The sequence below is a fragment of the Ciconia boyciana genome, chromosome 2 (genome assembly GCF_034638445.1).
Source record: "Ciconia boyciana chromosome 2, ASM3463844v1, whole genome shotgun sequence".
Taxonomy (NCBI): domain Eukaryota; kingdom Metazoa; phylum Chordata; class Aves; order Ciconiiformes; family Ciconiidae; genus Ciconia; species Ciconia boyciana.
Genome location: NC_132935.1, coordinates 5,192,490 through 5,219,242, shown reverse-complemented (window position 1 = coordinate 5,219,242; position 26,753 = coordinate 5,192,490). Strand labels below are relative to the sequence as shown.

General features: G+C 37.4%; 1 protein-coding gene across 5 annotated transcripts in view; it reads right to left on the bottom strand.

The window, feature by feature from the left end:
- TRAPPC9 (trafficking protein particle complex subunit 9) overlaps positions 1-26,753 on the bottom strand; it is a 544,235-nt gene that overhangs the window by 241,475 nt on the left and 276,007 nt on the right. For all 5 annotated transcript variants that reach the window (XM_072851835.1, XM_072851836.1, XM_072851837.1 and 2 more), the window contains one exon: positions 22,890-22,980. In XM_072851835.1, the coding sequence (XP_072707936.1) occupies positions 22,890-22,980 (91 nt within the window). The remainder of the gene's footprint in view (positions 1-22,889; positions 22,981-26,753) is intronic.

Below are 26,753 nucleotides of genomic sequence, written 5' to 3'. Positions count from 1 at the left end.
AAGTTCATCCTGCCCTCAGAGAAAGATACCCATTTGACTGTTTCAGGACTTCTAATCTGGAGCCAGAAGGGATGAGATCTTCCACATCATCCCACGAACCCTGAGAGAGAATGGGAACAGCAAGACTTGAGCTCTGTCAGCTCAGGAGGACAACACAGCCAAGAAAAATGAAGGAGAAGCTGGAGAGCGTATTAGCACAAACTGAGTTGGAAAGCTGACGTCGGAGAAGGAGTCCAGGGAAGAAACCAGATCAAATGGTGAAGATAGGATTTGCTTCTGCAGTTAAACAGACCTGCTCATTTATTTTATTAAAATGCCACTGGAGCCTTGGTCAGCGATGCAGTTGCAGAGACTGATAACGATATGTTTCTTCAGATATGCACAGTACGAAAGAGGAGCTCTAGCAGTTCTGCAGGAGAATTTTGCAACATTTTCTTCTGGGAACTAGTTAGAAACTTGAGCTATCAAAGAGGCTATCTGCTTACGTAGTCGTGTTTCTAGCTTGTATTTCACTTTGTTCTTACATACAATGCATGATGTCCAAATTAGACATCTTCACAGGCTTTGGCTCCCCCACATCATACCTACAATCTCCTTCCATGTTTTTAAAAATCAGTTTGGGTTATTCGTTTTACAGTTCCTAGACTCAGAGTTATTGGGTGAAAAGGCAAAAGTATTCTTTCATCTTCAACTTTTACTCCCTAGGAACAGATTGATTATTTTAGAAGTCGCATGCACTGGTTGAGGTATTCCCTTCAGAAGTGTCGAGGAATGTTTTGGAAGGAATTTTTTTGGCCTACTGTAATGCAATTTGGCAGAAACATGGTTTTCCCTGATGAAGTCTTGGCTTATTTATCTATGTTTATGTTGAACATATCACAGAAAAAGTCTGTGAATTAACAAAGCAAATATATGTTTCTATGTAGTTACTTAGACCCCTGTATGGAAGAAGCCTGTAGGTGTATTTATGCAGCAAACAAATTATGTATGTGGGCAGGCAATAGTAACAGTACCTTTTACCACATCTTAGCTACATTTCTGGCATGTCAACAGCATACAAGTCAGAATCTTGAACAAAGAGGAAGATTTTACACTAAGACCTAGTCATTTGACTGACAGCAAGAACAACAAAGTTCATTTCCAGAAATGTTTTACCCTTAAATAACCCAATTTAGGATTTTGTTAACATAAATTGCACTGGATCCCAAATGGTGAAATGCTATACAGAAAGAGATGCAGTGACACAAGGCTACCTATAGCTCTTAATTCCTTACAAATCTTGAATGGCACACAATCACAAGCAGGAAACCACAGCAAAAATGTGTCTTAAGACTCTTTCGGAGTTTCATGAAAGCTTTAAACAGACGATAAAACAAGTCAGTAGTTACACTTACCATCCACTAGCAGCAAGTCACTAGTTACACATAAAATACATCCACTTAACAAAATAGGACTGGAATCACAAGTCACCCTAGCTTTGTATTACGGAGACAGCATTAGCATCGACAAGACTCCTGAGCTGAGCAAATTTAAAGGACAGGACAATTAAAATGTTAGCCACTGCCTGCAGCTTTATTTGCAAAAGTGTTCTCGACATTGCTACCATCAAACAACTACTGCTTCAGACAGAGTGAAACGCTAAGACCTAGTACTTAATTTTAATTTGAACTGGATCTACAGCATAGGCTCTGTATATACAATAAACTGAAGTCATGGATTAGCTCAAGTAGATAAACTGAACTCTCCAGATACTGCTCTGTACCAGCCAGAAAAGCTGAAGTTGAAATGATGAGATTCTCTGATGTACACAGAGTTTTGCACGGGTCTTCACACATCTCTCAAAGTGACTCAATCTTTCTTTAATAACAACCCTTGATATTTCAGTTGTTGCGAGGAGATTTAAACTGAGATTCCTAAACCGAAACTTCAGCTGTGTCAGGAATCGTTAATCCTTTTATATAGTAACCAGGAGCCAAATACATTTTGTGATGACAGACTGCAAATAAACGGACTTGCAGAGCCATCAAACATGCTAGGGGCATCGCTACAAAATGCAGCATAGGTATATGAGGTCAGAACTAGGTCACATTTCCATATTTTATAGAATTTGCCAAGTTTCAAATTAGAGGCAATCACACAATAAATCTCAAAACACAAGAGAGTAAGAAGATAAAAATTCCCCTTGGTTAACAAACAAATCAAGAAAAGAACATACAAGTCTCAGATACAGCAGAAAGGAGAACAGATAAAACCTCTCTCACAAAAAACATTTGCAGAGAACAGTAATTACAGGCAAGTATTTTTGTCTTCACTACAGATACAGCTTTGACATTTCCACTCTCTCACGGAAACGATGTATTTAAAGTGAAAATATGAAACTAGTAAAAGGCAACTGTCAATTGCTGCATGTTCGTTGAATCTATGTCAATAAAGGCCAGCATGTCTACTTTGCAATTATTTTTAACCTATCTCTGCACATGGAAGAGATCCAGGGGAGAATTTAATGAAAACAAACTGATTTAGTAACTGACTTGGATTGAATTTTACAAATTTACAGCAAAGTTGAATGTCAACAGATACCAAAATTTACCAGTCTTCCACTTCATGCCAATGCATGACGAAGCGGGAGCATTAGCCCATTAGACTCCAAAAGAGCTGCCTTTGCTTTTACTAACAAAAGCCACCGTTGGTAAAAAAGGAAAAAAATCCTTTGTTTCTCCCAAGAATGCTTAGCTAATAAAGCAAATTAGGTAGTATGTGAACAGCTAACTGTAAAAAAAGCAACTACAAAAAAGAAGACGTCATAGTGATAGTAAAATTGCAACAAAGACACCACCATTAAAGTAATTGAAGCCAGTCTAAGCCCAAATAAGAATTAAATAGTCTAAGAAAGCAAGAGAGAATGCAGCACAGATAGCAAACCTACATGGGATTTCACAGGACTAGCGAGTATAAAAAGCATCAAGATTAACTAGGGAAGTTGAAGAAAACTAGAGTATACAGCAGGATTTCCACAATACTCTAGTAGCTAGAACAGCAAAATCCTATGCATTTTCACACAAATTATCAATAATCAATTTAAACACTATTTAATCAGTCTGTGACCTAGAACTTACTTTTTTTTTTTCCCCCCCAAACACCATGACTACTTTACAGGCTATGAAAGCTATAAACAAATAACATTAATTTGCAGTTAAGATCATGGATTATGAGTTTACATAATTTTTTATCATATTCTCTGCTGATTCCTTCTGTAGTCTAGCAGTTACAGAAAGAAACAGAAAACATCCCGAATTCTTTCTTTTGAAAGAAATCTTTGTGCTACCGTCAAAATCCCAGGAATTTCCAGTTCTCCCGATATATTAAATCCATCACTGATGTTTATAAAGTTTCTCTTTCATTAAGGAAGTGTGTATATATACACATCATGAAGTCAAGAACTCAGAATAAATTCCCCCATTCCATATACTATATGCATATCACACATATGAGCAACCACCTCCCACATCAGCATTAACCCCCAGGTAGCGTCCTTCTTTTTCCAAGTCATGCATATTCAAAGATAAGAAATCAATAAAAAGAAAAAAATATCCTGGCACCACAGGACCTAAAGCTATGAGGAGCAGATCCCAACACAGGCTTAAAGAGTTAGAGCAGGGATGGGCCAAGCCCTCTGAATGGCGTCAGGACAGCTTTTGACAGCCTCTTCTTGGGACGTTCTCTTCCACATGAAGACTGGCTGTTCATGCAGGTTTCCTCCTGCGTAATTGAGCCTCTCTCCACCTATCATCCCTGTTCCTCATGGCCTTCCTCAGAGTTGTTCCTGTGTTTCATATGATGGTAAGCTAAGTTAAGAGCTCATCACCGCAGCAGGGAGGAGGAGAAGATGGGCTCCCTCCTGCCCTCCTCTTCTGCCCACCCCTGGCTCCTCACCGCCTGAGCCAGCTGCTCCTTTGCCCCAGCACTCACTGCTCCTGTAACAAGGCATACTGATTCAACCTCCTAATCTGACACCCCCCCAAAAAAAGAGAAACTACTATTTTTTTTTTCCATTTTTTTTCCTGCTGTTTTAGTGAGTTGAATTGAGTCACTGTGCCATGAAGTGACAGAGCCAGAAACACATGAGTTTCTTTCACATAAGAGTGAGAGATGGGAGATGAGAGATAATGGGACTAAGCAACATCTGTTGGTTTTGACAGGAACAAGCCATTCATGTCTTGTCTTTTCATAAAACCATACCCCCCTTTCTCTGTCATTCCCATCAGCCAATGCCCATTTACCTAAATCTCATTCAATTACAACAGAAAATAATTGTAGAATTGAGATCTCTTGACTGTCTCCCATTCTTTTTTGACAATCCTTCAATTTTTGGTTTATTTATGTACAAGATCCTGAGGACAGGAGCTGCCCATTAATGTGTGCTCACCCTGTGCTGCTGCCTGGCATGGTTCTAGCAGACAGAACAATGTAACAGTTATAACCACATGGACTAAGTCAAATACTGCCTATAGAGAAAGCTTGGAAAAGATGGTGTTAAAAATTGGTTTGGGTATGCAGAAAGAGTAGAATTAAAATAACTTCCTGATATGAAGGAACCTGTTTTAAAAGGTATGTGATAATGGACTCCATGTGTTAGAAGATAAGAACAACCTCCAGCAGCAAGAGCTCGAACAAATTCTTAGAGAAGTACAATTAATTTCATTATACCCTGAGAAGAAAGTGTACCTATCAGTGTATTATTTTACTCATACTTTTCCTATGCTACATAATGTTTGGTGAATAAAAAGGGTTACACAGAAGCTTATTATTATTAAAATATGATGACAGTGCCTGTGTCTCCCTAAGCAGCACAAAACTCCAGACTCATATCCTCTGAAAAATCTTTTCATTTTTATAAGCCATCTGTCAACAGGCCATTTCTTCTCTGCCTTTCCTTTGATCATACAGCCCTAATTTTCTCAACGTGGCAGTTAATCTCTTTTCCCCCTAATTTTTATATAAAGATATTAGAAAACCCTCTGAAGCCTCCACATTGTACACTCAGCTAATATATGCAGCCTTGTATTCCTATAATTATCCCTTTTTTCCCCTCCTTTCTCCCTTCTCCCTTTTACATATCATCTATCATATCCTGTTACAATAGGACCACATGATCTTTTTGTGCTTGCTGAGTACCTATCCAGTGTGCTACGAGCTGTCCTGTAGCAGATATAATCACCACCACCCACAATTCTGTTCCTCAAATTGCCAATAGAAATCTCCAGGCTCTTTTTTCTTTGGCAAACTACACGTTGATATTATGTCTTCCGTTCATGCAGTACGCTGCTAAGAAAATGAATGGTGTAGATGTCAGGCAGAATAGCGTGTACTTAAAATTCTTCGCTACTTCAGCAGATTGCCTTTTGCTTGCATTAGGTCTTATCCCCTTTAATAAAAAACTTTCCTAGAATGAATCTTTTGACGAATAGGTATTGAGATAGTCTTTGGGAAAATAAAATCATTCACTTAAGGAGAAGTAGAACATTTAATGTGATTGGATACATCATCCTTCCCTGAGTATTCATTTCATGCACAAAATCCTTTTGATGCTTTATACCTTTAGTGTCACAATAAAGAAATCTTCTTATTACTGAAGAACGATAAGAGAGTAAACAGCAGCTGTGTGATAGCACTGATGTAGCAGAACATATCCCCGCAAGGAAACCTTTCAGCCTCGGTTTTCAATGCTGCAGCTAAAAATATCTTTTCTCCACTGACAAACATTACAGCTACATGCTGCAGAATAGCAATGAGGAGCTTTATGCTCTAATGGCTTTACTATAAATAGAATCTCTTCAATGCTAAAAGCTCTTCATTAAAAGGATTAGTGACTACGACACACAACAGGAACAACCAATACCGAACCTCAGGCTTTGTAGCACAAACTGATTTTAAATGTACTAGATTTAGGATTTCCAAAGTAACTGTGTAATTTGGTGAGTAAAGTAGAATGAAAAAGAACTCTCTCCTCCCCATGCAACATTTTGGAGAGCTGTCTTTGATATAAAATTAATAGTTTGAGGAATCGGTTTCCTAGTATTCTCATTTTCTCCAGTTCAATGCCAAATTGACTGTATAATGCAATGTCAAAATGAAGTACAAAGCCACAAAAAAACGTGATGTCAGTACTTGAGCATAATAAACGATCAATTATCTGCTAGGGTAGAAAAATTTTCTTTCCTGCCCGGTTTAAGATAGGGACGCAAACTCTTACAAGGCTAGGCTGCAGTGAGCGCTCTGCAGCGCTCAGCTACATTGCGGTAAGTCACTCTCGGTGACTGAAGTAGGAGGGTGACAAAGGCAGGGATGACGAGGAGACAAGCAGAATGGGAATCCTACTTATCATTTCAGGATAAACACTTAATAAAGCCAGCGTTAGGAGGTTACTTTTAGATACACTGGCATACATACCATCAGACTGATGTCTCACAAATACTATGCCATGGGAAAAAGACCGGAGACAAGATGTAAATTAAAGCAGAAATAAGGCACATTTCTACAGTGATGAGCTATCCTAACATAGCAACAGTGAAAGACTGACTAGGAAGTCAGAAATTTTCAGGAAAAAGATAAATATTACCTACCAAATATGAGACAAATTGACCATCTACAAATATTAGAAATAACAAGCTTGTCGAGTACCCTGTTAACAAAAATGTGTCTGAAGCATTCAAAGATTTTTAAACTTCACTGATAAAAATTGTGGTGTATGTGCAGTCAATCAATGAAATGCAATCCTCTCCAAGACTAATCGTATTTGAAGACACAGAGTAACCCTGCACAACCCCTGTGAAAGGCAACTATTTCATACTCAGATGCAGTTTACTTGCTCCCATCTTAGCCTGGACTACCAAGCCATCTTTCAACGGACCATACCTACAATTAGCAGTGCTTACAATTAGCGTTATGAACGGGCTAAGTACGTCATCCACATACTAGTCATCCCTGGGCCCATACGAGGAAGACTTCAGCCTCTAACAGAAAGGTGTTCTTTGCAGCACCTTGGTATATATGTGAAAATCTTATTCCAAAATGCCCCAAAACACACCACCCCCCAAAAATGCAATCAGAGAATATGTACTGAAAGACTAGAGGGTATATCAAGCCTTCAAGCCACTGAGGTTTTTAAAGAAAGGATCATCTGTCTATGGATCCATTCTGTTTTTAATTGACAAAACAGTGCACCATCTCATTGCCCATCAATGAATTCCACTTATGGTCCTTTGACTTTTTTTTTTTCTGTGGTTCTGCAATTATGTTTTTGCGTCAGCATTTTTAACCTGTTTGAACTAAAGCAGATGTGGTAAGGTAATTAAAATTATTTTTTTAATAAAAGGCATAGCTTTGATTAGTTGAAACTAATGGCACATTTAAATACATTATGGGTTTTCTTCTTTTATATTTGTTTATTTTTAGAGAACAGAAATTTTATCAAACATAAACCAAATTTGGATTACCAGAATGACTAAGGATGGCTTTTTCCCCTCTGACATTTAGGCAAATGGCAAATTTTGATTCCCTGCAAAAATTGCTAATATGCAGAACTACATACTTTTTTCATTTTAAATTAGAGGATTTGCTACTAACATGCCATATGCTGTGTGATATGTTTAACAGAATGTTACACTTCTAATTGCATACCAATCAAGGGCTCATATTTTCCAACAATTAGCAGGGTAAAGTATAAATTTCGTGGTGTCATCGGTGCTTTCAGGCATCCAACAGAGCCTACAATATTTTAATCCACACATCTTCAAAATCACAAACATGATTTGGCTTCAGTAAGAGACCTCCACACACAGGAGACTGAAACGGAGAGGATGGGGAGAGAGGAGAATGGAAGATGCATTTCTACTGACAGCACCATCCTTTTAACTTCCCAGGATTTCCCACAAAAGTTCTAAGATACTCAACCCCAGAAATGGGGTAGAGATCTCAGGTGGGGTTTTATGGGTGGGCTGGGGTTTGGGGTTTTTGGGGGTGGTGGTGGCAATCAATGTATATCCATTTATAATGCCCTGACCTTCCATAATGAGGTTTCTCTGCTAACAGCGGTTGAAAGGAAGAAACATGCACCTATTTGTGACATCTTAAGGATCTTATAGAATGAGCTTATTAGAACATTTGAAAATCACACAGTTTCATGGGTAAACCCAAGAAACTAAATATTCTATATTCTTGCCAATTATAGCTAGTTTGAATGGGGTATGAGAATGGAAAAATCAGGACACAGCTTTACAGGTAGATCTTGGTAACTTCCACTTTTTCTAGGCAGTAGAAGGTATCCAATCCTGATCTTCATCATACAGCTTCAGAAAGTTTCAAAGACATTTTGTGCTGACATTAGCTTGCTTTTTATTTGTATCTATTAACTTACTTGCTGATATTCAAATTTCACTAACAAGTGATGAGTCTTCCCATCATATCATTTATTATTTATGATGGAGCAGGAGTGAGCTAGTTAATGAATAGCAAGATGACTGGGATTCAATTTAATCCCTGTTTCAAAATAGAAAGAATCCCAAATGACTTTTCACCTAGACATTATTACATACGAGTACAATTTTACTGAACAAAATATTTACTTGTGTTTATTTCAGTGTTTGCAAACTTTAATAAATTCACTTTGCCATCAGAATATGAAGTAATGACAATTAAAGACTGTCTAATCACTGCTTATAAAGATAGTTTTAATTTGCTATTAATTGCCAGATTCTGTGTACTCAGATTCACTTTCTAGTGAAATGCGCAGGGCAATTCCACTTCAGCACTGAAAATATTTGAACCTGCACATACATCTCCTGTTTCTTCACTGTTATCTCAGAGCTCAGAAAAGCCCTTCATATAGACTCCTCTCCAGATTTTAGCACATCAGGAAAAGCATAGGAGTCATCACTACAGTATTTCAGTTTAAAGCTTCTTCCCAAAGGTAGTTCAAAGACTTTATTACTGCAAGTTTGGGTATAAATAGTACTATCCAACAGTACTACCCACGATATCCAAAAGACTGGCATACTGGGAATATGCACGTTGTTAGCATGAAGTTTCATGAAAAACCAAAATAACTGAACAATCAAGGGTCACATTTGGAATCTGTGCAACTGAGAAACATCCACTATCCCATACAGAATACAGTGAGTTTCTAATTAGGAGAGTAAACTATAATGTGAGATAACTGAAGGCACAGACAACCTGTTTCATAATCCAATGGAGCAACATTTTCATCAGTATCTACAGACAAGATCTCAATAAAATGTAGTTCCTGGGCTAAATGAAATCTCTGGTTTTCTGTAATGCTTTGGTCCCTTCATCTTTAAATTTAGACATGTAACAATTTTCTGCTGAGTTCACACCATCGAAATATCCAACTTAATTTGACTAAATGTTTGCTGATTATTATGGCATGCTGCATGGCAAACGAACAGCTCCACAGACTGAAACTCCAGATGAAAGATAAAGGTAAACGCCATCTGTGGTATTTTACATAAATTAGGTAACACTACTGGATTATTACCAAGTTGCCAGCTGCAATGCAATACAAAAGATACTTTAAAAGAGAAGAAGAAGGGTTAAGAATGATGCTATACAGTATGTCAGAGTTGTTCTTAATCTCACACAACACATTGCCTAAGAAACAATTTATTACAAGAACAGAAGGAAACCTGTGAAGGTTAGCTCTGCATGATGATCAAGTAGTTGGATTTTTTCACTCTCTCAGAATAACAGAATTTCATTGTCTGCCATCATGCCTTTCGAAGAACAGCTTCCAGATTATTGCCAACTTCTATTACAAGCTGCCTCCTCCCCTATCAGGCATGTATCGCTACATGTCACAGTCCTGGTTTGCCTGTGCTCATTTTTACTTGACTGAATTATGCACAGCTTTCTGAATGTACCTCCTGTACCAAAACTATGTACTATGACAGCTAGAGAGCCTCAACAATTTCTCGCAAGCAAACAATCCTGTATTGTCTCCTTTTCATTCCTTACCTTGTGTCATTCTAGCATATTTTTTACCTTTGTGTAGCATCTATTGCTTCTGCAGAGATTTCTGAGTATTACTGGCCCCAAGGAACTACCTGGACTGCACTACAACCTCCCCAAAAGACAGTAATTGAAGGGGAATATCCAGATATTGAAGTAACAATCTGTGGTGGGTTGACCTTGGTCAGCTGCCACATGCCCACCCAGCTGCTCGCTCACTCTCGCTCCTCAGCAGGACAGGGGAAGAAAAAAGGATAAAAAAGCTAATGGGTCAAGATAAAGACAAGGAGGTCACTTACCAGTCACTGTCACAGGCAAAACAGACTCGACTTGGGGAAAATTAAACTTACTGCGAGTTGAAATAGATTTAGATGGTAAGAAAATAAGTCAAAAATTAAAACACCTTCCTGCCCCTTTCCCAGTCTCACCTTCACCCATTCACTCCTGACTCCTCTCCCGCCAAGGGACACAGGGGTGGGGATGGGGTTTGTGGTCAGTCCATCACAGCCCCTCTCGGCCGCTCCTCCCTCCTCACCCGTCTCCTGCTCCAGCGCGGGCCCTGCCCCGGGCTGCAGTCCTTCAGGGACAACCTGCTCCCGCCCGGGCTCTCCACGGCCGCAGCTCCTGCAGGAAATATCCCCCTGCTGCGGCGTGGGGCCCTCCCCGGGCTGCAGGGTGGGTCTCTGCTCCAGCGGGGTCTCTCCAGGGCTGCAGGGGAGCCCTGCTGCGGGCCTGCAGCACCTCCTGCCCTCCTCCTCCTCCGGCCGCGGGGTCCCTCTGCTGCTGCTCCCTCCTTGGCTTCCTCCTCCTCTGCCTCTGCCGCCTTGTGCCCTTTCGGAAACCTCTTTTCCCCCAGGCACCCCCAGCTTGGCTGAGGGGCTCAGCTGTGTCCTGCGGTGGGGCCCTTGGAGCCGGCTGGGACTGGCTGGAACCGGCTGTGTCCGGCATGGGGCAGCCCTGGCCTCTCCTCACAGAGGCAACACCTGGGCATGGACACCCCATACATTTTGATTTCCAAGATTTTGCACGTGCACGTGGCGAAAACCATAATTATTGTGTAATGAAAACTAACCTAAACTTGAAATTCATCTGTATATCTGGGTTTCCTAACAATCGTTGAACTTCCAGCTGGCAACACCAACGGATACTACAAGAAACACATCTTTGATACTACATTCATAAGGACAATACAAGTCATCTGGATAGACAAATGTCCCTTTGTCACTCAGAATACAAGCCTAGATAATAGGAAAAAAAGCTGTTATATATCTGACCGTTTAGTGATCGAGCTGCAGGCATCAATGTAATTCTTACTAGACAGCTACCCAGCTGTCTATGGACGGTTTTCTCAGCATCAGGGCGAACGACAGCAGGAAGGAGCCTTTTCTTCAGAAAATATCTTCTATAGCAACATCATCAGCAGAGCCAGGGGAATGTCACAGACCTGGCGAATACGACATCATTCCAGCTGGTCGGAGAAATGACTCCCAAAGTTATATGGAGCATCTTCCTTACTGTTTGCTAAGAAAGACTTTAAGTGATGAAAAAAACTAATAACACAGGAATTTCACATCAACGGACAGAGAGGCAATGTTGGTTTCAATAGCCAACACCATGTTCTGTGAAATACTAAATATTCACTATTATTTTGGTGATTAATAGAGGACAATAGATAGTCTTCAAAATGAATGCACAGATTTACTTTATTAAGGTTGAGATCATTAGGGACCTGTGTCAGGAATGATACTACTGAAGCTTTAATATTGTAATCCAGACCTAAGAAGAAAAAAAAACTTTACAACAGATGCAGACAGAGGGTACTGAGATAATTGTGGGGTGGGCAACAAAAAAACCCACTATGCTATCAAGGACACTAGGAAAGGTAGTCCTGACTGCTGCCTCGAAATGCACAAAACAAAGAGCGAGAGTAAAAAAGGGCAAACATCAGAGACTGAGAAAAGCTATTTAAACTAAAGAACAATATTGACATGAGTCACAAATACATCTAATCTTGAAATTCCTATTCACAGCAAGGTTCTCAGACAGAGCTCAATAAGTTCACAAAAGGCTCTCCAAGCAAAATTATATTGAGACACCTTCTGCAATCTACTTCTGAATTAAACAACACAAAGGTGTATATTTCATGTTATGAGACTAATTTAAAACAATATGCAGACAATACAAATCACTATCTATTAAGTACCCGTAAAAAGAAATAATGTCCTTCAAATACAGCCTGTTTAACAAAAATAGTTCATAAATAGCGAATAGTGAGCACACTGCTGATTAATACCTTCATTAGGAACAGATGTTCAGAAACTCACTGGTTGCTCCAGCAAGTTATACAAAATTACAGTCGCTAGGAAACCAGAAGAGGTCATTTTGCCTTTTTAACAGGCAAAGTTCAGGATGTTCACTCCAACTGACAGCTGTTTACTGATCTTATTTTCATCCATACCTCAAAACATAGATTACGTTTCTCACTCATTTTTCATTTTCTTTGTTTCGCTACCACTATTTGGCAATTTCATTAGTGAGAGAAACCTGCATTTTTTCTTTTTGGAAGTGAAGCATATATGGGGAAAACTGTGATAGTAAAGCAAGAGGTGATGCATTTATTGGGACTTAAATGCCGTGAAGGAATGCACTAGGCAGCACAGTGTGGGCACCCGTCCCCGTGGGGTCTGCTTCCGTTTTGGAGAGTTTACGCATGGGCCTAAATTTCTGGGCAGAATGAGAGGGCTACAATTACATCTCATTTGAAACAAGGGCTCTGAATCTAAGTGGCCTAATGTATAGGTGCAAAGTCATGTTTTACCCAGTCTACCGGTCTGAGATACGAGTAAGGCAAAGCCCAGCAAGAAGCCCTGCCAGATCTGAGCTGCTGATCCCCTCGCTCAGCAGTGCTCCAGCTGGAGTCTGGAGCTTGGGTGCAGCATAAAATCAACTCTGAGCCTTCATGTTCCACTAAAACAAATTTACTAAATGCTCCCACAGCTGGGAGCACTGTTGGAAGACTTCCAACCAGAACCAGTCGGGGCTGGTGGCACCTGTTTCTGCTCTGAGGTTTCTGATTTATGGTCTCGAACACTTTTAATACCTGGGCTTTTCCTTTAGCTTGAACAACCCAACCCCATCATTCACTCAGATAACTGACAGTTGACTGTTTATCAAAGCACAGAAATGTAATTATCCCTTAACACTTCTTTTAATTATTGAAGATTGCTGTTCCTGCCTTTTTTTCTTTCCTGAAGTTTTCACACGAGGCAACCAATTATTTCTCTCTGTGTAATTCCAGACACCACCGAGACATTTTACCCTTTCTATATACTACTAACATTTTTAATTAAGATTCTTCCTTACTTCATCTCTTGTGTCTGGCCTTGATATAAAAGTTCTGTAACAGCTCTGTACATGTCTGATATTATTGAGCCACAACTCTATATGATACTATATAAAATGTAATGAGTAACAGAAAACAACTCAAGTATGTTTTGGTGAAAGCCCTTTTGTACAAAGCCATCCTACAGAAAACATTTGCTGAGCTCCTCTTTTATATCTTAAGATGCAAAAATATAGCCTTTCTCCTTCTGTAACTTTTTCTAATGTATCCATAGGTAATCAGAAATGTTATTAAAGTGAGACTGAATTTCTGCTTAATAAAGAAACAGATACTAAAATAAAAAGTCTAAGTTCGCTACTGAGTATACAGTATCAATGAGAACACAGAATCACAGCTCAGGAAAGATTTTCTATTTGACTGTCTTCCTTTGTAAAATCAAATCAATTAATGATTGAAGCCAATCAAATGAAAGTAACTTCTTTCTGGCCTAAAACTGTACAACCTTTCTTTTAAAAAAATATTTTACAATTGCTTAATACAAAAGTCTGGGATACAAAATAAAAACAAAAGTAAAATCAAGTCGAGTTCTGACATTGTTTTACCAAAGAGACAATGATGAGAAGGAACAGGCTAAGAAAAATCACAAAATGGAGAAAAATAAGATGGCAAAAAAAATCTCTTATGCTAAAAAATAGACAATTAGCTGCCAATTTTGAGTGAGGGAGACCAAAAAGGAGAAAAAGAGAGAACATGAAAGAGAGAGGACTTCAGACAAAGCTTATATTTCCTCATACAAATCTGTCTGTTCTGGTCTGTGCTTGTACTGTTGAGGTTTTGACAGTTGGAAGCTATTAATTTCAGTATTACAAGGCTTGCTGAGGTGGATTTATGTTCTTTACAGTCGTTAATTCACTTCTGCTTCCTTGATGAGACAAAGGACTGCTTCAGAATGAACACTGAAAATTAAACCAACTTCCCTCCCCTCAAAATGTCTGTTTGCCGGAGAACTTCTGCTGATGATAGGTCATGCTGGCCTTAACCGATGAGTCAAAACACATGGGGGTGGAGGGAGAACATGTGCAAATACTTGGAAAATTTTGCATTTAGTAAAATACAAAAATAAAAGGAAAACTTTCTATTTGACTTGATTAAGTACAAACTTCAAACTACAACAGAGTACATTTGCACTTCTATTGAGAAGATCTAGTAGTCCAATCAAATGACATGCTTTATTAGTAAAAAAGTCTGATCCAAAGAACAATGTAGTCAGTGAAAAAACTGCTTTCATTTACAACATTCATGGCATTCAGTTCCAAGCATATGCATTATTTTTTCAAGTGAAATAAAACAAAAGCTGAAAAATGTCAGAAGCCAGATAAGGAAAGCTCAGCATATGCATTCTGGAATAAGGCGTCCCTTCTTGCTTACTGCCCGAAACCAATTACACGTTGAACCTGTCCTACAAAGGCTATTCAGAATATTCTGCCACTACAATTAGCATATTTTCCATTTCTCATTCTCTACACACTTAACTGTATGATTCGTTTAATTGCTGGGTAATTAAAATCCTGCCTGATCAAAGCATCCTTCTTGCCTCTCTTGTTAATACATACATCTTCTGATCTTTTTTCCTTTTTTTCTTTTTTTAATTGTCTACAAGCTGAATCATATTTTTCTAAATTTTTATTCAAATGGTATCTTCTGTGTCCATCAAAGTAATAGAAATGTATTTCTCTGCAGATTCAGTAATACTTTTCACCAACAGCTTTACAAGATAGCTTTTTTGTCTTTTTCAGTCTTCTTCCTTACAATTATCTTCACACCTCTTTTTGAAAGGGTAACCCATTTTCATAATTATTTCAATAGCTTTTCATTTTTTAATTTGGATGTTCAATTAATCTATTATTCAATTTACTTCTAACAATACCTAGAAAAATTAAGTATCTTGCGTAACTATGTAACAATTTATCATCATTATGGTTTCCTCAGTCACCTGTTATGGCTTAGCTGAAATGTTGTAAGCAATATTCCTATAAAGAAGTAAACTATGCATAGCTTCTTTTTTTTTTGCTTTAAAAATACAATGGTTTTGTAAATGAAATATTGAAAACAAAGTCACTCACTTACTTAACATAACAAAATGTATTAGGCACATGTGCCTGAATCAAGCTTTCATGAGTTAATTTTCCTGCTACCACAATGTCCTGTTTCTTTTCCTCCTTTTCATATCCAATTAAACACCATTATTTGTTACTTTCTTCTCCGCCAGTATTTCTGCTGTAACATTGTGTTGAAAACTTTAATGGTCTTTAAAAAATCTAGACTGCATTTATTAACAGCCAGTTTCTATTCAGTATGCTCTTACGCCAAAAGTTGCCCTATTTCAGCAATTATTTCCCCTCCTTGAGACCCTGTTCTCCGATGGATTCCTGGAGATCGGTCAACCTCTGGATTTTGCTAAATTAAAGAAATCGGTCTCAGAGAAAGTGCAGTTCAAAGCAAGCAAGACTGTTAGACATCTAAGTAGTGAACACAGAACTCACCTGCCAGATTTACCCAACTTTTGAGAATTGATCTAATTTTACTCAGTGTAGTATCTCCATAGCATAAACCTATCAATAAGTCTTCATTCCTTGATCACCTCCAAAACTTTACTTTTTTCTATCCTGGTTTGATTTGAGCTCTTCTTATAGAAGAAGTTTCTCATGTGAGGTTTCATTAGAGACTTCTACAAATGTCACATACACCTTTCTTCATAGCTGTATTACACTGGTAGCCCAGAGTAACACTTAATCAAATCCTTTCCAATCACTTCAGACAGCTGAACTTCTAGCAGATTTCTGTGTTACTAGTCTCAGAACAGATAACCTTCTTTTCTGGACTACACTTCAGCCATTTAATTTATGGTACTTTGGTTTCTGAGACTATCAAAAGATTATAAGAAATACAGAGAGAGACTTTTTACCAACGCCTGTAGTGACAGGACAAGGGGCAAGGATTTTAAACTGAAATAGGGTAGGTTTAGATTGGACATAAGGAAGAAATTCTTTACCTGGTGAGACAGTGGAACAGGTTGCCCAGAGAAGCTGTGGATGCCCTGTCATTGGAAGTGTTCAAGGTCAGCTTGGATGGGGCTTTGAGCAACCTGATCTAGTGTCCTAGATGTCCCTGACCATGGCAGGGGGGTTTGACTAGATGATCTTTGAAGGTCCCATCTGACCCAAACCATTCTAGGATTCTATGATTCTGTGTAGTAGCCTGATCTCTTTTTGGAGAGATGCTGGTGATTATCTTTCAGCCATCAGCATATTTCATCAGCTTACTCTTCCTCCTCATATCTGCTTTCCCTTTTTTTTTTTTTTTTTAAAGCAAAAATCACTAATGATTCACATTGGTGAAACTGGTCCTAGAGCAATACTTAGACAACTCCATTACTATTTATTACTCCATTTTCCCTCCCGGCTTTTCTCACTGCTTTGTTAGAAATGCTGGACCTGCAGCTTCAGCTACCAGTTCTTTCAGAAATCTGAGATTAAATAACCACTGGCACTCCACCCAACCTGTCTCAAGCTATCTGTCTTTACCTAAGAGGTTTTGTTAATTTATTTTCACTGTAGGGTGCTCTCTTTATTCTTAGCATCTTTTCTTTGAAATCACTACTGGTCTGGTTATGTCTGAAACCCTTTCTCTACAAGCTTTTCCTCTCAGTTTAGAGTAACCAAGGCTTTGGTAGGAATTAGAAACAACAGTGATTCAAAACATATCACACAATAGCATGTTTTGACATGTGAGAACATTATTCGTGTGCCAGATGCCCTAGTTTTATCAAGTCAGTCCATTTTTTCAATGTACTACCCCAGTCCCTTAACACTTCCCCATAACTAAAGCATGTTGCTTGTTTGACATTGCCAAAATATCCTCCAAAACAGCCTGCACACAAGCTGTTAAGATATGAAAGTGTTCCCACCTCTCTTGCATCTTAAAAATAAAAATGAAAAACCTGAAGATTTTTCTAAATGGATGAGAAAGGTTGGTTACCTAGTAAAATCCATTTACCACCAGATTGTTTCTCAGTTTCAGTCTTTGTATGAATCAGATTGTGATTCTCTACCTTATAGACAGCTTACTCTTGAGATTTTCTGGCTAACATTCTTGGTTTCATCTTTCTAATGATGATCATGGCCAGTCTACTGTAATTCTAAAATAGAAATAATTAAAGAATATTTTAGTTTGCGAAATAAACAGAATAACATTCATAATTTTTTTGAAGAGCAGACCTTCATATACCTTGCTCATCTCTCTGTATTTCCAAGCTTATACCTATATAATCTACATGCTCCTGTGGAGGGCCTGTGAGGGGTTTGTTTATTAAAAGAGAAAGTAAAACTACTTCCTTACAGTTCCCCATTAAAACTAATCTTTGAACAAACATCCAAGACAGCCTTGGCATTTCAAATATAGGGGAGAAGCAGTACTGTAGGACTGCCCTGACTAAAGCAAAATTGTTAACAGTGATCATGTCTGCAGAGATCTGGCTCTTTTTAACTAGGTCCTTGGGGACAACAAGCTGTCAGGGTGTCAAGATGGCATCCAAAACACAGGCTTAGAGATGTATCATTTCCTCATCTACTCACTGACAGATACTTTAAAATATTTTCCTCTGTATTCAGAATGCGGTGATTTGACACTGCTGCAATCCCTAAGAGTTAATCACATAAATTGTGGAAAGAAAGATTTAATTATGGTCTAAGGTCAGACTGGAAAATGCAAAAGAAAATGGGTGAGTAGTTTCAGTAATTAATTTTAAGATCCATGAAATATATAAGCTGTGAAAATTGATTCTGATTTGGTACTCTCCAAAGCATACAATGAATTATTACGACAATTTATTTTAAAAGTACTGCTTCCATAAGATGTTTTGTGAAAATGTGAAGATGTTTTGTGAAACTTCCAAACAAGCTGTCATGAACCACATGCTCATAAAATCCTTTAAAATACTTTTAAATCTACCTCTCCTATTGATCCCAACTACCCGTGAGGAACAATTTAAAACCACCCTTCAATTCTGAGTTTTTGAGTTTTCTCTAAGTACAATATGCCTACATGATGCAGGTAGACACACAATTTATAGTGAACCCACGACAAAATGTGTAGCATTCTCTACCCATAAGTAAACAATTAAGACTTTGGTTACTAACTATTACTTTTCTTAATTATGATCTGGAAAGCATTCAGCAACACTATTGTTAGTTTTCCCTTCAGTCACATACTACCAAATGAAACATACTGCATTATCAGAAGGTATCCATGATTAATTTAAATGTTATAAACTGTCTTGAAATTCATGTTTATTATGAAGGAAGAAGTGAAGAATGAATGAAATGAGTGAATGAAATAAAGGAATGAATGAAAACAAAAAGCTATTTCTGGACTTTGCCCAAGGTGAAGCTCTACCAATGTATGGTTCTTAGAATATTAATGCAAATACCATCTTTAGAGTCATGTATAATCATTGGTTTTCAGTTCTTCAGTTAGTTTCTACAGAGAAAGAAAAGCTAGGTATTTCCCCGATACATTAAAACATTTAGCACATTTAGATTTCTCTACAGTTCTAAATTCCTAAATCAAATTTCTCTAATAAATCTTCACTCTTATACATATGAGGATCAGGAAAAGATGTTTTTACCTTGTGGTTGTAGGCAGTGAAGGAAGTTCAGTTTATTTTGCTTTATGTAGGAGAATTTAGAATAAGTTTCTCTTGTGAAATTTGTGTACAGCATGCAAAGTGTTGGGAACCTCTCGCTTAAGAGGTACTACTCATTTGAATGTAGGAATAGCCTGAGTCCAGCCTATTCCAGGTTCAATCAACAGTCTATTTCAAACTCAGTCTATTTCAAGTTCAATAACAACATTTTGTGCATAGCATTTGTACCTAGGATAATTTTGCTACGAAATGCAGAAGAGTACCATCAAACTGATAAGTGTTTGGTCTCAGAATTTTGCTTGCTTGCAAAACTTAGCAACATAAATCAAATAAAGATTGAAAAAATATCGCACAGCCAGCAACTACAAACGCCTCCATCTGATCATTTTCAAATCTAACCACAGAACTTGCACGACATATGCCTTTGAAGAGTCTTGGTTCTCCTCATTAAACTTTGCAGGCTATGTTTCCGTGATTTGATGATATTAATATATTCACCTTAAAACCTCATGTCTTCCTACATTTGGTTTGTTGCCCAGCGGTAAAAAGAAAATATGTCATAAATTTTAAAGAACACTGAACTTGCTGGTGTTGAACAAGATTATGTTTTTCAATTACATATGATTTACTAACCTCCCTAATAGACAACTTCATTTTACAGAGATGTCCTAAATCTTAAAATCAATTTTAACAACATATTAAAAACTCTCACTCTAGCCTTTGACATATTTGCTTTTTTATGATTCCTCGTGTTTTAAATACTTCTCCCTTCCCCAGTCATTTATTATATGAAATCACAACCAACACGGTTCAATAAAAGCCACTTTTTTCCTCTATCTGACAACCTTCAGAGCTGACTTCTAACTCTCAGACCAAAACTTCAACACCACTAAGTTTTAATTCTACTCTTTGTCTTGCATTTAATGAAAAAAAGACAGGATTGTCAAATTTACATGAAAAATTATTTCAATATGCTTTTATAATTTTAGAAATGTAATATTAAGTGTAATATGAATTAAATATGCCAAATTTAAAAGGAATTTTGAAGTCCAGCTTTTATAAATTTGAACAAGAGCCAGTCATTTTTTTAATCAAAACCATGTTAAATATTCATTCATGTTTCAGTGTGAGCACTTATAATAAAGTAAACCCTTCAATGTAACCATCAATATAGCAAAAGCCTTGAATAATCATAGAATCAATTTTATTGGATAACACTAAGGCAAAATTTTCAGCCAATATATGCAAAGATTATATTACAATGATGGCTAGTATTAAAGGGTTCACATTAAAACACAAGTTATTCTTAACATACAGAAAACCAAAACTAAAAGCAAAGCAAAGCTGTGACTACAAACAGTGTTATGATTAAGAGGAAAAAAATATCTGATACTATCATATTACAGTATTTTTAAAGTAACTTATTATCAATTACATCAAAATATTGGACGAGGCAGGATGAGAAAAGAAAATCTATAGACTATTGCCTTATTAATTACATACATTAAGATTATGGTTCTCTTTTAGTAGAAATGTTAATGGTCAAAGAATTTTTAAGATAGCTTGCGTAAGTTTTTCTCATTATTGGTACTCAGTACAGACCACTACCACTAAAAGAGCTGATTCTTACAAGACAGTTAAGGTCAATCACTTCAAAATATCAAGAAAAAAAACACAGGGAAAACAGAACTTGCATTATATCTTAGATGATTTGAAACACATAACACTTTACCACGCCTGTAAGTGTTGAATAGGAAATACATTCTGGCACCGAAAGACAACGTAAACTCCGAAAGACGTCACATTGTCTAAATACGTGCGTACACACACACGCGCACACACACACTCTTGATTGTCCAGACGTTCCAACAACTCCTTATTACTCCCACCTAGCAAACTGAAAAAAACAATCTTTTCATTCCTCCTCCAGCCCACACATTAATAAAACCAAAATTAGTCTGCATTGCCATGGTACACTTTCTGGAGGGACCACAGTAGCTTTCCGCATGATGACTCCAGGTAGGGCTACCTGGCTATGACATCATGAAACCAACTAGCAAACATTTAACTGCTGAATATTTGAAGTTATGGTTAATTAAAAGACACTAAAATTTCTCTATCGTTTTTAATTTTCGTTTTTTGCTTTTGTTTTCAAGTAAAATCAGGCGTTTAATCAAAATGTCCTTTTCAATAATCTCCACAGTGAGCTACAGCTTCTACATGGACTTATTTTTTGTGTTATACAAAATAGATAACATATGCAATAGTAATTTCAGATTGAGAAAATATTAGACATAAAAATAAATTAGACTTCTGCAAAACCGCTATTTTCTGCTAGCAGAACTTTCAAAAAGGACATATCATATATAAGTCATGACAAACCAAGTATTTGAGACCCCACAGGATCTCCTTTTCCCTGCTTTATCTAATGCAGAAAATTAACATGTAGGCCATAATCAGCCGAGAGATTGTGCTTCAAAAGATTTTGCAGTTATGAGGTGGAGAATATCACAGAGTTTTGTCTGGTGCTCATACATTCTGAAAACTAAAGTAACCAGGATTCTTTAAATGAATTAAGCAACAACCTAAGAAATTACCAGCTCCACAGGCAATCAGATTTTATGGTAAATCAGTGCTACATTTTCCAACTACTGCATCAAAGTATCTATGAATATCACCATTTAGGCAGGAATACCAGATACAATCCTATGACTCTCAAAGCCTCTTTTACTAAGAAAATAGGAATTTGGCATGAAAAGAGCCAGTCATACAAGCAAGTGCTACCAAATCCTTGAATCCTCTGAAGAAGAGAGGCCAGATAAGCATGATTTCAGAGACCGATGATTATGGTTAAAGTTCAACATGTTTACAACAAACAACTTTAAACAATTACCAGTTTTAATCTTCTCATCTATAAACAAAGTACTTACAAGTTTTAACATACAGGTTTGAGGATGGTCCACATGCTTGAAAAAAACACAAGCATGTAGAAGAGCACACAAATACTAGAGTTGGGGGTAATTTTAGTTTTAATAGTTAATGCAGACAGTAGTAATGGATCATTGTTCCTTAAAATTGGTCCTCTCTAGGTCATCAAATTAATTAAAATAAAGAGTACAGAGTTAAATTTGCTTTAAAAGCAAAAGCTTTGAAAATAATTTTCTGATGAACTGGGGACTTTTTATGAAACTTGTAACTGACATAGAAGTGTTGGGGATAAAACATCCCATGTTCCAAAGCCTCTGAACAAGCCTTGCTAAGGCTCAGACAGAAGTCACGTTATTACAGCTCTTCAAAATTAAATTAATTCAATATTTCATTGTTGGAACATCATTCTAAATGCAAAATTAAGAGAAATTGTTCTTCCTCACTACACAGAGTAACAACTTTTTCTGCACCTAAAAAGTTAGTAATGCAAATGTCTAGATCATGATAAGAAATATACCACAAAGTATATTACAATTCCATATGAAAATATTTTAGAGAAATTACTTTAAAAACACACACCATCAGGCAAAGGGAAAATTAAGTAGCAGCCAACTCTCATACAACACAACTAGGATTGCAAATTACAGGAAAAAGTGCGTACTCAGGTTTCATATTTACTATCACTGAACAGTGATACTCAAAATAAAATAGATATCAATTTTACATTTATCTTCAGCAAAGTAAAATATCTAAAGGAAAATAAAATGCCTAGCAAATTCTTCTGTATCATAGACTATCAGTAAATGAAAACATTATCATTCTCATGCTGCTAAAAATTACAAGCCAGTATATCCTCTAAAAAGATCATCAATAGATTTTGACATTACTCACCCCACTGGAGAGGAGCCAACTGTAGATGCTCCAGGACCAGTTGATTAAGAACACCTTCCACACTTGCTTCCCCTTCACGCTTCAAGGAAGGGTAAATTGGAATTAAGGAAAATTTTGTTTCAAAGAGAAAAAGAGGATGTAATAAGTACAACTTTTATTATTGCAAATCAAAACCGCAAGCTAGAAATTCATTAAAGGTTAATGTAACATACTTGGTTTATTAATCCATGAATTGGCTAACAATAATAATTAGGGCAGTTGATATCTTCAGAACATAAAAATTTAATTCCACTGAGGACTGTTAAATATGAAGATGCAACGGTAAAATGTACCTGAACCATAGTAAAACACAAGGGGAAAAAAGTCTGAAAGCTGTAAAAATGCAGAACCTATAACTATGAGGTGCAGGATCAGAATTCAAAGTAACAAATTAAGAGAAATCTGAAAACAAAAAGGACAAAATTTAATAGGGCAATACAAAACAGAACCAATGTAGGCTAGGATAGCTTTGAATACTGGTTCGGTGCCAGTTCTGTGAAGGTACTGGGATGTTAGACAACACAGTGACAGTGTCGTTATCAAGGGCAAACATCATACCGGCATCGGACAGGCACATAACCTGCAAGCTTCCCTTTCTACTCAATCCTGTATGAGCTCAGTAACAAGCTCAGACTGATACAGGAAAAAATCAGGAAATGTTCTTACTCTAAGGACAGTGAAAGACTGAAATAAACTGTTGGGAAAACCAGAATCTCTATTTTTAAAGGGCTTCAAAACAGTTACACAAGTGCTAATATAAAAGCTTAGGCAATATCCAATGTAAGACAAAGATAATATTTTCCATTTAAACAAATTAATAATAATTTCATGTGTGATGCATCAATCAAGATAACATGTATCTGTAACAGGAAGAGCACTGGATTTCTTTTTTCTAATTCCCTGATTTCAGAAAGGCACTGAATACAAAGGACTTTGAAGCCCATGCAAATGTCAGCAGCATCCTGTATTTGGCCAAAGCTGCATTCACCGGCTTTGGTACGGTTTTGTACCCCAGGAAGCCCCTATCTCGGCTAGGATGAGAGGAAGAAGTGGGGGTGGAGGAAGCACAGCTCCTTCACGGATGCACATACAGCACATGAGCGCCTGTGTACTTACGCTGGAACTCATCTGGCAAAACTTCTATTGTCTTTACAGCTCGGTTCATGCTTTCCCAGAACGGGAGCATCACACAGAAACGACATTCAAGAGAGAGGCAGGATCCTTTCTGAGACTTGGAAAAACGCCTTTTCCAACTTTGTAATCTTCGAGTCAAACAACCATAGGTGAAGTGGTGTCCCACAATAATTAAGGGCTAAGCTCCTAGCAAGATTGATCAAGGTTTCAACCGACGACTCCAAAAGTACTGGAACCATCTTCCTTGAAAATAGATTTAAAAAAATAGAAGAATAGATGTTCTTTTATAAACAGCTCCTAAATGTGATCAGTCCTTTTTCTGCAAATCTCTGGAAAGAGAGGCACATCATCTGACTGATAAAGTATGTTCTCATCTGTGTCATTTAAAAGAAAATTAACAAGTACTGCAGATCACTAATTTCTACTACAGATCACTAATTTCTACCACAGGACATAATTTTACAGGCTCTCCAGGAGATTTAAAAGTAAAGTCTTGAAACCTCAGATTAAAATGAGATCTAACAATTAGTGATTGAGACTCAAGAGCTCAAGGAGATGACAGGAGAGGAAAATCAATACATTGTATAGCATTCTCGCTTTTTTTTTTTTAATAATTCTCATTAAACCCTGAAAAATGTCTTAAATAGCTTTTTTTTTCCTAAAAGGGCTACAAATGAAGAATCCACAAACCCCAAAGACTCTGAAAGCCATAAACACCATTAAAGAAAAACACCTATTTGGAAAATTGAAGGCTGCAGAATACCAGCTTAGAAAAGCATTGCTGCTGAAAAATAAGACCCAGGACACCAGCACAACAGAATAATTTCCATAAACCAAACTATAGGATAGAGAATACATAATTTTGATTACTTCACAGATACAGCAGATCAATAATTCTGCTATCACATCTTTAATGTAAGGAATATAAGTGAGAGAAAACACTAATAAAAAGGCAGTATTTAAAAGAAGTTTTAAAACAGAGTGCATGCCATTAACTGTAACGTTAAACTAACAACTGTAATTTACTTACAACTGGTTCACAGTGGTGCCTGGAATATTACAAATTTTTACTGCTTAAAGCTCCACGGAAAGCTTAATGTCTCAGATACCATTATAAAATGACTATAAAATAGGTGATTCTCCATACTTTATCACTAGTAAATGCTATCAAAGCAGATCCATGTATTCATAAGGAAAACACATTTTGCAATTTCAAATGCAACACAACTACGAATTATTTCTGAAGCCAACTGCTTCTTAGATTGGGTGCAAAAAGTATGCATAGCTATACCTCAACTGATAAAAAAATGACATACCTACACTTCTTAAATCCTGTGTCCAGTTTTGGTTCCCCATTCCAGACACTGAAATACAGGATAAAGTTCCCTGGAGGGTTACTAAGATGATTAGAGAGCTGGAGCACATACCATATAAAAAGAAATTGAGAGAACAGGGTTTGTTTGGTCTTGAGAAGAGAAGAAAGCCTAAGGAGACATTTTATTGCTGTCTGTTATAGTGGGAGGGTATAGAGAAGATGGAGCCAGACTTTTCTTGGAGGAGCACAGTAATACAAAGAGGGGCAATGGACACAAGTTGCAGGGCAGGGTGTTATACCAGACCTGAACAGGTTCCTTCCAACCTAAATTATTCTACAATCAATGTAACCTCGCTGTTTTCAGATTACTCCACAGGAAGACCTGGCAGTGCCAGTGGCATTCAGTGCAGTATTCGGGCTGCCCCATAGGTATGGCAAAATAGACTCAAACATGATGTAAATGCCTAAGTTGCACAAACCAATTCAGAAAACACGCTCTCCCTTGCCAGCAAATCCCAAAAGTACTTAGTTTAAGCAGTACCTAAAATCTTGCCCTCAGAGTATCTAGTCCAGCTTGAGCTCTGCTGCCAAGCAGACTCAAAGACAAAAATCACTGAAGTTGACAAAGAAGCTCAGTATAGTTGCTATAGTCTAACCATTCCTAATGGACACAAATAACATTGAATTTCATATCATTGATCTTTGTCTCCTGACTGTATATCACGCAATTATATAAAATTGCTCGTTATAGTGCAAATACAAACTGAACATTTTAGCAAACTCATCACCTTGGAGATGAAAAGCAACCAAAATATGCAATAATAAAATGTCAAAGCAAAAAAAAAGAAAAGCTTAACTCAAGAGTTTGCCTATTTTCTAAGACAAGCCTTTAGAAGTCAATGAAAGCAAAGCAGTAGGAACAGGGGGTGCCAATATACCCTTTCATTCTTAGCTCAAAGTGGAACCTGATAAATGACGAATGTGTAAGGTCCAGAATTTAAAATTCACTGAAAAAAACTGCACAGGTAAATGGAAGTACAGACTGCCAAAGTTAAGTTTGACCTTGCAGAATCTATCTACTTAACAAAACCTCCAAGCATTTTGCTGAAATCGCACTGTGATTACAAACCTGCTCTTCCATAGGAGTCAGATTCTTAAATGCCTTTGTTGACCCAGGCCTCACTTTCAACAGTCAAATCTTTGTTATTAACAACACATGCATCAGCCAGGACTGACACAGTTGACTTCCAGTTTCCAGTGCAACTGTTCACATTTGGCAGTTCAAGACATTTTCATTTGCACAATCAAATGAGTTTCAGTGGGGGCCTCAGAGCCAATGAACACACAAACACCAGATGCTGTTTAAAAAAAAATGA